Source organism: Falco biarmicus, chromosome 2 (genome assembly GCF_023638135.1).
Source record: "Falco biarmicus isolate bFalBia1 chromosome 2, bFalBia1.pri, whole genome shotgun sequence".
Classification (NCBI taxonomy): domain Eukaryota; kingdom Metazoa; phylum Chordata; class Aves; order Falconiformes; family Falconidae; genus Falco; species Falco biarmicus.
Window position 1 is genome coordinate 19,060,384 of NC_079289.1, and position 12,391 is coordinate 19,072,774.

General features: G+C 41.9%; 1 protein-coding gene across 3 annotated transcripts in view; it reads left to right on the top strand.

Annotated features, from left to right (window-relative positions):
* The window catches only part of LOC130144397 (E3 ubiquitin-protein ligase rnf213-alpha-like), a 66,018-nt gene that overhangs the window by 11,409 nt on the left and 42,218 nt on the right, over positions 1-12,391 (top strand). For all 3 annotated transcript variants that reach the window (XM_056327989.1, XM_056327990.1, XM_056327991.1), the window contains 15 exons: positions 486-659; positions 1,282-1,480; positions 2,357-2,421; positions 2,807-3,002; positions 3,399-3,518; positions 3,617-3,715; positions 3,931-4,059; positions 4,264-4,465; positions 5,263-5,442; positions 6,960-7,091; positions 7,982-8,559; positions 9,619-9,784; positions 9,979-10,196; positions 11,375-11,512; positions 12,039-12,218. In XM_056327989.1, coding sequence (XP_056183964.1) covers positions 486-659; positions 1,282-1,480; positions 2,357-2,421; positions 2,807-3,002; positions 3,399-3,518; positions 3,617-3,715; positions 3,931-4,059; positions 4,264-4,465; positions 5,263-5,442; positions 6,960-7,091; positions 7,982-8,559; positions 9,619-9,784; positions 9,979-10,196; positions 11,375-11,512; positions 12,039-12,218 — 2,776 coding nt within the window. The remainder of the gene's footprint in view (positions 1-485; positions 660-1,281; positions 1,481-2,356; positions 2,422-2,806; positions 3,003-3,398; positions 3,519-3,616; positions 3,716-3,930; positions 4,060-4,263; positions 4,466-5,262; positions 5,443-6,959; positions 7,092-7,981; positions 8,560-9,618; positions 9,785-9,978; positions 10,197-11,374; positions 11,513-12,038; positions 12,219-12,391) is intronic.

Sequence of the window (12,391 nt, forward strand, 5' to 3'; positions counted from 1 at the left end):
TCAAGACACCTGCTTGGCAATTGGAAAGGATTTTTATCTCCCAGAAGTTCTGGTTCATATCTGAAAACCCTGCAGGTCTACCTTAGATGTCCCAGACACCTCAAAGAGAATTAAACACTTCTGCATAGACAGTTGAATTGAGCCTTACAAAAATGGATATATTAGACCAAAGATTACTATATTCTGTCATGCCGTTTTGATATAACCTATAGAATTTGAGTTCTTTAGATTTTCCTTTGCTACATACAACTTACGGAGGGAGATTGTTACAGGAAAGCTGGGTGGGATTCATTTGTTGTAAATGAATGTCTGCTGATAAGGCTTCTAGAAGCAAGCTCTTGCTCTTTTTCACACATCTTCATGCAACTACATGTTGGCAAGATGAATGCCATTGGGTCAAGGGGAAAGGTTCTTAGGAAACATCGTAATAAGTGTTTATGGGAGCTCTGACCACTGACGGAGATTTTTGGTGATTTTCTTTTCAGCAAATATGTTTCATCTGTGAAGGGAATTTGCTTAAGTAATAAAAATGACACCTTGTGGATTTGGCTGATTCCATTGTTATATGCAATCACAGAGAAGACAGAGGATACCTTTTTTTCACAAACCATTCCCTTACAACATTTGTTGCAGCTGAGAAATGATGAAGAGAAGCAGAGGTAGGTTTGAAAGGGAGAGACCATCAAGGCTGGATTAGGGAAATAAGCTGTTCTACAATTGAAGTATTTTTGCATTGCTTTTGCTTGTGTACTTCTAACCACCAGAAACTTTGTGTTTCTTCCCTGGAATACAAGCCTTTGCCTTTCTCACACATCCTACTCCTGTCCTGGGCTCTTGACTAGATGACGAGGGTGTTTGAAGGTGAATGGAGGAAGGGGAAGACTAAGCTGAGGACTGTGCAGTCTCATTCAGACAGCTTGTTGTGAGTGGCTTTAGGGAGAGAACTATCCCTTGATCCTCATTTAGGTGTTGTTTCACAGGGAGAAAGGTGGATTGACCCCAAAATATCCTATCTGCAGGCAAACTGTACAGGGAGCAAAGGCATATATGTGCACTCACACGAGTTTCAAACACAGACTTCCTTCTTTAAAAGCCTCAAAAAAAAAATAGTCTTACTGTGTAAATTCACTTGCTATAAAATCCCAGATATCCCATTCAGCATCCAGCAACCTATTCTTTAAGCCCAGTGCCATGTTTGCCAGCTGCAGGAAAACATAAGACAGCACAAAGTGCTTCCTGATGCTCCAAAATTCATTTGCTGCTGATGGTCCATTTTCATAGGAAAGTCATGGCGATGATAGAGATTCACAAGTCATTCATTGAAAACTGCTTTCCTCTGGCAAAGACAGTCTTGGAGATGTTGGCACTGAAGAAATTCACCAAGGACTCTCTGCTCCAAATCAAGGTTCCACCTCAGCTCTTCCTGGATACTGTGTACCAACGCATTGTTAACATCGTGTCTAAACCATCCCAAGTGCATGTAAGGCAATCAGACAACATACACAGTAATAGATCGATTTCTTGTTACTGTTTCTTTCCTAGGCTATGGAAAGTTGTGCAGTTTTTTACAGGTGAGCCAGAAAGCCTCCTTGGCTCCTGAAGAAATTTTCAACAAATCCAAAAGGGTTGAATCGTAGGACCCTGGAATAAGAGCTCAATACAATACCCATGTTTTGAGAGAAGTGGCAACAGAGAAATGGCAAGGGGATCTCACTGGTTTTTGGCCTCATTGGAAAAATGGCTAGCAAATGCTGTATTGAGTGAATTTTAATTAGAAACTTTAAGCCATTTTTATATCCTGTCCCCAAAAGCAGCACGCAAAATGAACTCTGTGGAGATCAAGCCATTGAAACTTTGTTTAAAGCTGGAAAAGGATGAAAGAAGGAAGTTAAAGATCTAACTTGCATTTTGAGGGGAGTGATTATTTTTAAATCAAAATTTAGTTTGTTTGTGGGATCCTACTTCCTGCCATTCTCACTTACGTTTTGACTAGGCTGTTGTAATATCCTCTGAGGCCCTGGAGAGGAATTCCACTTAAAATCTACTTTTTTATGCTTATTATAGGATTTACGCCCAACACGCTCTAATTTGCACTTGAAAAAATCTGACCTAAGCACTCCCACACCATCCTCCAAACTTCAAAGATCTTGGAGACATGTGGCTTCTGTGGGACCTAAAGCAATTGTTTTAATAGCAGCTAGATCTGCCTTTCCATCTGGAAGTACTGGGCTTTTGGGCAGAAAAAAAATTCTCATAAGGTCCCACACTTACCAGTTTTCATAGGATACCACCTCAGCTATAGGAATAGAGGTGTTTTCACAGTTGTTTTCAGTGTATGTTTTTACCTTCTATTCAGGAAAAGGATTTGAATGGAGTTGTGGACAACATTGCTGAAAGGATGGCATTCTGGTTCAAGGACTTGTAAGTGCTAACCTTTTAAGAGGAGAAATACTGGGACAGGTCTGTAGAGGAGGCGAGAAGGAATGGCTATACTTGCAGTTGAGCAGAACAAGGGAGGTTGTAGTAATTTTCTTTGTTAGTTGTATGTCACAATCTTTTAAACCCCTCTGGGGCTGAGGAGTATATGGGAAGGAGTTTCACAGGGGAACTTGTCCTGTCAAACAGTCTACCTCCACCTCACCTTGTGGGATTCAGCTCCAAATTCAGACACATAAGTGGCTGTGGTTGGCAGAGACTGCGTAGCATTGTCCAGCAAATAGACAGTTAACCTTAAGTTTGTGTTGACTGTTATTCAAATGCTATTAGAATTAGGCATGGAGTGTACTGTGCTTTCCTCTGTCCACAGGTGCCTGCCACAGGGTTCCAAGCAGCTGATGAAGCCCACACATGAGGAGGATATCTTGCCATGTCTGAATTCAACATACGCGTTGCTTTTATTTTCCTTAAAGCACAGTTATGCAATGCCTATTACCTTGATAATGTCACTGCTACGGATACTTGACATGTTTGCTGAAAAATCAGATGTGTTGCAAGAAAATCAGGTAAACCCAACACCCATAGCTTTCATGAAGACACATACCCATGTCTTTTCATGAGAAGGGCCAGGATTTCAGGTTTGCTTCATTCAGGCATGGCCAACTCTTGGAATGACAGCAGAGTATGTAGCTACCTTTCTCAGTTACTTATTCTAACACTGTTGGAATTTGTGCTGGCGCAAATGAGGAGGGTGTGCATGAACAGAGAGGTGCAAAGAAAGATGGTAGTATCTCAAAGTCTGCCAGCCATTTTTTTTCTTGGAGACCCTTGATAGTTATGGGAAGAACTTCATTTTCACTCTGTACGTAGTAGTTAAGAATCAAAAGCTAGAGTGAAAATCTGGCTCTTCTTGCCAATTCTCTCTCTTTTTTTTTTTTTTTCTATTTATTTTATTTTCCAAGGAATTTCAGCAGTTTATCTTAGAAAGGTTCAATGAGTATGCAGGTTACATCAAGGAGTGGCTGGGAAAATCCTTGTTCAGACCACTCATGGGAAATAAACAGCTCCTGGAAACTGTCAATGTGAGTAGCAAGAACCCACAGAAGGGATAATCACCCACCCTGAAAGGTCTATCTATACCCTGAGGCCCAGGTGACCAGCTTTGCTTTTTTTGCCACAGGTGTGCCATGAGCTGTTCTCATTTAAGATCCTCTGTGTGGAATGGACTCAGAAATGGCAAAGCCTGATATACAGCATGGTAGAAAGTTGGCTGGAGAAAGTAAGTTATGGTTACTTAACTCCAAGCAGGAAGGGGTGATGCTCAGACTTCTCCTGATCCCAGGATGCTCTGTTTTGTCCCAGTCAGTGTTTGGATGATGAGGGCTGAAGCAGTCAGCTCCTTGCTAGTGTAGAAGCCTCCTGCACTGTGAGAACCCAATGATATTTGGCAAGGCCCCAGAAAAAAAATGCAGCTTAAGTATTTCCTTCTTGCAGGTAGATAACAGAAAACGTCTGGACCTCTACTTGGAATTCATGAAGAAGGACAAGTGTTGGAATACAAATCTGGAGAGCTGCTTTACAGATTGTGTCATTCAAAGTATTAAACACTTTATGAAAAGTGAGGTATGGAGTTTCCCTCTAAATAGCAACATCCCTTCTTGCACAGCTGGGAGTCTCTACCTACTGTCACACCGAGCTGACCTACCTTGCTAGCTGTAATCATTTGGCCTGCAGTGGGTTAATGGAGTGGGAGAGGAATTTTCTGTAAAGGTACAGGTTCTGCAAAGCTTATTTACAACTAAGAGGATAAATTTCTTGTCCTTACAGGAGCCCATCTTAGGAAAATTGGCTTCTGAAGTCCTCAAGAGAGACAGGTCAACTGCTAGGAAAGTGCTTTCTGCTGTTGCTGAGAAAATATTCTCAGACAAGATGAGCATGCTGGAAAATGTAAGCTTTGTTGACACCAGAGAAGCAGTTCTCACAGAGACGCTCAGCTCTCCTGTGACCTGTGATGTACTCTACGCTGTCAGTGAGTTTCCCACAGAATGGCTTTTTTAAAATTCTTGTTTTAGAAGTGAGCTTTGGTGGGCTCTGAGAGCCAAGCAACATCTGATGCATGTATCACTAAAATCCCACACCAAACAAAAGTTCAACCATGGAGCTGGGTGTAGTTTCTGATCAAGTTCTTTCTTTTGCTAGAAAGGAATATGAGGCTTCAGTAGCTCTGTTCAGAGATCTGCCAAGTTTATTGGCAATGCAAAATGGAAGAGGCAAAATAATCACATATCCTGGAAAAATTATGTTTCATTTCAGAAACTAAGAAGAATCTCAGTTTCTTTTTGCAGTTGAAATAGTGTTTTGTTGCACATTCATGGGAGGTGTTTCATTTTCTAAATAAAAATATGGGTATTAAAATAAATTACTCTCTGACAATGAAAAAAAGTAACAGAAATGCTAATTTTTAAACACCCCAGAGGTTTGTCTCAGACATGAAGGAGGATTATAACCAAATCTAGGCCAGAGTCCTCAAAAGACACGTTTTGTTTTCCATGTACCTGAAACAATTGAAAAATGCTATTTTACACTGACTAAGAACAATGCAACATTTTTGCCAAATGCTGGTGTTGGCCACCTAAGTGGAAAACAACCAAATCTGTCCAGTTCGCAAAGGTGGCTATAACAGATCCCCTTGCTATTCATGCCTTGGAGGTGGGGTGCTGTGAAGCTGCTAGCTCATCTTGGGGATGTATGTTAAAAAGGAATCTAGTGGGGAAACTGCTTCTTTTGAAATCACTGCTCTATCACTAGATTTCATCTATTTTACAGAAAAATCAGAGCACAAGCTTCAAAGTCAGATCAGTGAAAAAGTAAAAATCCTGCTTTCCCAGTTTTCTGATTTCTTCTACAATTTGAAGCACCAAGTTTTCTCAGGAGACATCTCCTGCAATGTACTGTCCATCATCTTGCAGCATCAAGAGCAATTTCAGAATATACTGTGCATCTGTGGTAAGCTCACAGTTTCCAAATTTATTTCCCCAAACAGTAGTTCCATGTGGTGTGTTTTCCCATGCAATGGGGCAAATAGAAAATATATCCATTGCAAAAGTATATAAAATACAAAGAAACCAAAAAATTATCTGCAAGAGAACAAACACAAAGGCAAAAAATATGAAAGCTGAATATAGGCAAGATTTTTAGCCCTGTTAACACTATGAAGGACAGAAAGCCACGCTTTTCTCTGTACAATGGATAGCAATTAAAATATTGAAGTGTTCTTATGATTTATTTAGAGAATTCTATTTGTGGTGTTAGAATCGCAGAAGGTTGGGTTGGATGGGACCTTTAAAGGTCATCTAGTTCAACCCTCCTGCAATGAGCCTGGACATCTTCAACTAGATCAGGCTGCTCAGAGCCCGTCCAACCTGGCCTTGAATGTTTCCCAAGACAGGGCATCTACCAGCTCTCTGGGCAACCTGTTCCAGGGGTTCACCACCCTCATTGTAAAAAATGTCTTCCTTACATCTAGACTGAATCTACTCTCTTCTAGTTTAAAATGATTACCTCTTGTCCTATCACAACAGGCCCTACTAAATAGTCTGTCCCCAAGACCCATCCAAGTATTAAAAGGCTTCTATAAAGTCTCCCTGGAGCCTTCTCTCCTCCAGACTGAACCACCCCAAGTCTCTCAGCTTGTCTTCATAGGAGAGGTGCTCCAGGCCTCTAATCATTTTTGTGGGGCTACTCCGTGTCTTTCCTGAGCTAAGGACTCCAGAGCTGAACACAGTACTCCAAGGTGAGGTCTCACCAGAGTGAAAAGATGGGCTGAATCACCTCCCTCAACCTGCTGGCCAGACTTCTTTTGATGCAACCCAGGCCACAGTTGACTTTCTGGGCTGAAAGCACACATTGCCTGGTCATGTCCAGCTTTTCATCCGACAGTACCCCTAAGTCCTCTGCAAAGCTGCTCTCAATCTTTTCATCCCCCAGCCTTCACTGATACCAGGGGTTGCCCCAACCCAGGTGCAGGACCTTGCACTTGGCCTTGCTGAACCTCATGAGGTTCACATTTTGAACTCGTCCAGGTCCCTCAGGATGGCAACTCATCCCTCAGGCATGTCAACCACACCACTCAGTTTAGTTTAGTGGGTTTAGTTTTTATTTTTCTGTTGTTATTTATGCTGATTACAGAATAACCTTCAAGATCACAGGCCAGTTTCAAAATAAATCAAGTAAATTTTACAAAACCTGGAAGAAATTTCTTTCAAATTCTTCTGCAATAATAATCTTTATCCATGTGTTTTAGGCTTTGGCAGTGGTCACATCAGAACAGCTCCGGATTGATACTGCTGCTTTTAGATCCAGCGACACTGCCTTTGTGCAAACTCAGGCTTGTGTTTTGGTTTTTTTTGTAACAGCAATGGTTATGTTTCTAGAAGCTCTTCTCTCTCTCCAAGTGGTTTTCTCAAAAATCCTTTATATCTGGAGGTCTGGGCATGAGTGGTTTTGTTTGTTTCTTTCCTCAGATTCCTCTGTCTCCAGCTGTATAGCAACAGTGCTGGAAGTCAGAAGGGAGGAATATGCACAACTGGAAGAGCAGAAGCAGCAGAGACTCTCATTTCTACATCTATGCAACAGCATAGGGGATGTGATAAGAGGTACCATACCATTCTATTTGAGAGGATTGGACTGCCTGTATGGTTTTTGAATGGGAACCTGTCTCCTGAAATAAAGACCTGGTAGCAAATCCTCCAAGAGATAATGCTGCGTGACTGTCTAGTGGCAAGCAGTAGCTGGGAAGACAGAGTAAGCAGGGAGTTCTTTAAAGAATAAAAGGAATGAGGAAAGTCTGGTAGGGGTTTATATATAGAAGGAACTCAGAATACTGGAAAAATCTTTCCATTGGGGAAGATTAAACAGTGCCAGGTATTTCATTTCTCTGAGACATATGAGGTTGGGTTAGCTACTTCAACAAGTGTTTGTAGGGTCAAAGTGCATTTCAGACAGGACAAAGAATTTCACACAAGATCTGGGACCTGAAAAGAGGACAGAACTAGCAAAAGGGAAAAAAAATGTATGTTGGTTGGGAAGACTGACCAGCGAGCTCTTTCTGCTGGACAATGGAACATGCATGTCCCAGTGTTGAAGTTCTTGGATTGGGTTCAGGAATCAGTAGAAGTGATTCTCCAGCTGGGGTAAGCCAAATGCTGGCGTAAGTCTCCTCAACCTCTACATCAGGGCCAAGCTGTTTTCCAACAGTACAGACTTGTTTCATGTTCCACAGTTTCAAGGCTATGGTTTGAAGGTTCCCTTCCTCATCATGGAACAATTGATTTTACCCCTTGTTTGTTTTGGTGTTGATCTTGGATTCAGTTTTTACCCAATAACTTTGCCACAAAGACAAATACACATCTCCCCCTGCCACACAAGCCCACACCCCTGCCTCTTTGGTGTTGCAGTCAGGTTCAAAATATTTCCATGCTTTGAGAGCAAGTGTCTTTCTAGCTGGAGAAATGCACTGAATTTTTCTTGTTTCCATCTTATTTAGTGGATAGAAGAGCTGTGAAGAAAAGCATCAGAAAAAGAGGATGTTTTAAGGATCAGATGTCTGTAAGCAGATTTTCTAACAATGGCAAGAAGAAAGCTCCTGAATTGCACTTCCTTTCTAAATACAGTGACATGATGAAAAAAATTCATATCTTAAAGGAAAGCAATTATTTTCAAAGACTTTGGAAGCAAAAAGCAGAAGAAATCAAAGCCAGAATCCCTGAAGAGAAAATTCTCTTGATAGAAGATGTGCAAGAAAACATTTATAAGCCAGCTGCTGCAGACTTTCAGAGTACCTATCTGGCCCTCAAAGACTTTTCCATCACCCTTGGGAATTTGCAGAGCCATTTTGAGAAGCAGTTAACAAATGAGAGTCAACTCACAAAGGAGTTTAGAATTATGGAGATGAGTGAAGGGAAAGGGAGTGGAAAAGCTGCCTGGGTAGATGCTGCAGTTGAGAAAATTAAAACCTACCTGACCCTGTCTACAGTGGTGAGCACTGCCAAGATGATTGATGAACTGCGGAAGACACTTAAGTTTAATGGAAATTTTCAGATTCTCGACGACTTAACAAAATACGTAAGTAGGACACACTTACTTACTTATACTTACTCAGTATAAGATATTCATATCTTATACTGAGTGCTCTTGTGGCTTCTGTGTTGGCAGGTCTGAATGGGGGACCTCTGCTTTTGTGTCTTAACTTTTAACTAAATCATACAGGACACAGTGGATGGAATTTTTCTTCTGGGATATAGATGTCACTGTTGTAGCAGTGTCCCTTTTAGCCTGGCACCTTTATAGTGGAGTAAGTGGAGTCAGGAATGTGATTCAGCTCACCCCTAGTCAGGCTCCTGCTTGTCCACAAATGAGTTCCCAGTGCCATTAAAGATGCCCAAAGGCATCTGAGGCAACTGTGCGAGGTGGATGGATGCAGGCATCTGTGCATCAGCAGCCAAATTCTGCATCAAGGGATCCTTATCAAGTGATTTGGAATAGACAGGGAAGTATTCTTTTCCCCAACCTCCATGGAAAGTTTCTGGCAGAACCAGGAATTAGAAACTCCAGGAGTTAAATAACAGATCCCAACCAAATATTCTCCACCAACACCAGCAATTCTTCCTTTGGCTTCCACATGTTCTTTATTGCAGATTTCCAATTCTGATTGCTCCAGTCCTGTAAAAGCTAAAATGTTATATTTTCATAACCTTGTTATTATAGTAGCAGTGATGGGGCACTGCAAGTGTAACTCCCAAGGAGCAGCTAGATATTCTGTAACATTTTGTACTCTGGATAGCTTTCCATGTTCTGTACAGGTTTCCCCAGAAATTTAAAATTTGAGCAGACCTTTTAAATTTTGTGGAAAGGTCCTTTTAGTGATCAGGACTTCAATGCAGATGTCAGACAAGTTTTATATCATAACTCTGTGCCTCTGCTGCATGGACTTGTACTGAAATAACCAGACTGGGTCTATTACATAGATTGGATGAGAGCAACAGAAGTCCCTGGGGAGCTGGCCCTTTGGAAAAGACCCTGAGTGGCTGATGAAACTTGGATGTGTGGGGTGGAGGCAGAGGTTAGTTTCCCTCTTCTCTTACCAAGGGACAAACATCAGTATGTCTTGGGTTTTTTTTGCAGGAAGAGGTGGAATTTAGGAATAAGACACTTGATTGTATGACCCAGGACTTAATGAATGTGAAAAATAGTTTGAGCAACCTTCCAGAAGCGGTGCTGGATTTTTTGAGGGAACTTCTTGAATGCACAAGGAAAGGCTTTGTCTCCTTGATCAAAACCATAATAAAAGGTGAGTTATACTGGAATGTAATAGAGTCATCAGATAAGAGCCATAATAGAAAGGGATCAGTTAATCCCTACTTGTCACAACAGCCAGAGGCATTGTATTAATCAACAATGTGAACTCCTCAACTATGAAGCTCCTCAACTATGTGTTTCGGGTTTTGATTTTATCTTTTTTTCTTTTTTCTTTATTATTTACAGACAAAACGGAAATCCCTGCATTTGTGGAGCTGGCCTCAATTTATGCAGGTGAAAATGACATAGATATTGACAAAGTGCAGTTCTTCCGTGATGCCGTGACTGCTTCAGCACCCATCATATTTGACCTGGGACCCACATCTGGATTTGAACATTTCTCTGCAGCCCTGTCATTCATCAGTGAAGCCACTGCAAAAGACCATAATCTGCCCAAGAAGCTGGTGAGTCTACAAATCCCTTGTTCCAAAATTACTCGCACTTGTACTAGAGGAATTAATTGCCAAAGTCTGGTGCCACGCCCTGGGGGAGTCAAGACATCCAAGTAGGCATAGCAAATATGAGGTAAAATTTATGAGAAATTGTCATGGTTTAACCCCGGCCAGCAACCAAGCCCCACGCAGCCGCCCGCTCACCCCCCCTCACCCAGAAGGGTGGGGAGGAGGATTGGAAAGGGATGTAAAACTCAAGGGTTGAGATAAGAACAATTTAATAGGTAAAGCAAAAGCCATGCACACAAGCAAAGCAAAGCAAGGAATTCATTCCCCACTTCCCTGGGCGGGCAGGTGCTCAGCCATCCCCAGGAGAGCAGGGCTCCGTCATGGGTGACGGTTACTCGGGAAGACAAACGCCGTAATGCCTCATGTCCCCCCCTTCCTTCTTCTTCCCCCAGTTTATATACTCAGCATGACGTCATATGGTATGGAATACCTCTTTGGCCAGCTTGGGTCAGCTGTCCTGGCTGTGTCCCCTCCCAATGTCCCGTGCCCCTCCAGCCCTCTGGCTGGCAGGGCCCAAGGAACTGAAAAGTCCTTGACTTAGTACAAACATCAACCAGCAACAACTAAACCCCAACATTTTTCTCACATCATAGCCAAAACACATCACTGTACTAAGAAGAAAATTAACTCTATCCCAGCTGAAACCAGGACAGAAATCTATGCTGTTTGGGACTGAAGTTCAGCAAGGACACCTTAAAAGACCTCACATGCCTCTGTGAGGGCAAATGGAGGAAACCCATTAGGTGTCATGTGCAGAATACAGTGAATCCAATGCTCTGTATTTTGGGAAAGTCTAGTCTAGCACTGTCTTGCATAATCCTCTCCACAGAAACTCTAACATCCTACTCGGGGTACCATTTAACTGACTCCCTTCCTCCAAATTGCCTAAAGACTGGCAAAGAACAGCAGCTTCACAAAATACTTATTCACTGGCTTTGGCTTTTGGAAAGCTTGTCAGATAGATGCAGACTTGGGTGCAACAGCTATGCTTTGTCTCTTCAGGTGCAGCAGGCACAAAAAAAACCCCATTCTTACCAAAATCGTCCTTACAGAGCTGACAAATAGGTATTAGCTTTCATTCTGTTGTGAAGTTTTTTGTGTTGCTTTTTATTTTTTAACAGAAAGATTCTTGTGATAACAGAGAGTGGATACAGATGGTTCATGATTCTTATGGCTCTATAGAACGTTCCTCAATCTCTCAAGCCAGAGACATAAACAACAGAGGGATTTTTATCATCTCAGCACCTCAAAAATTCAAGGTAATGGTTCTCCACACTGAAGAGTGCTTTCCAGTGGGTTGTTTCTGCCTAAAGACATTAATATCCTTGAAATTCATTTCCAAGGAGTATGTCAGATAGCAAATAGATCTCTAGTCAGGTTTGAAAGAAGCACAACCTTGTGTCACATTTTCCATTAATCCTTGGTTGTTTTCAAGGCAAAACAGACTTTTTTTATCCCCAGGGAGGAAAAGAAGCAATATTTTAATGCAAAAAATAACTTATCTGCTCACTGAGAAAGTAAAAAAAGGAAAAGGAAAGATTTAAAATGAGAACAGCCAACTCCATTTTTCAAGGAAAATGGTGCTTGCAGCACTCCCTGAAAGAGTGAGCCCTGCACAACAGAAGAGGGAAGGAATGATACACATCTTAAGACATGGGAAAACTTAATGTTTGGCTGTGATATGCAAGAATGTACTACTACCATTCTTAAAGGGCCATTGCACAAGGATGGGGAATTACACAGAAAAGAGGCAGAACGAGGCTGATCCTGTTACCTGCTTTCTAGGCTACCCTTGAGGACTGTGTTTCACTGCGATTACTGAAGGATGCCACAGAGGAAGCATCTCAGACAGATCAGAAGGCTAAAGGATACAGTCTGGCTCAGCTCATAGAGCTTCAGAACAAGCTTATGTTGGTCACCACAAAAGCTGAGCAAGGCAGAGAGGAGGCAAACCGCTTCCTGGAGGTAAGCCACAATGCAACACCAATATGTGCTTGGAAAACAGCCCATAAGGCTTGGGGTGTTTTGCTAAAATTATTTCATGGAGACATCCTTGGCCTTCAGCTCTGGCTCTTCAGGAACAGAGGTACCAATCTTGTGTGTAAGGCAAATTATAATTACAGCCTTGCAAGCTGATG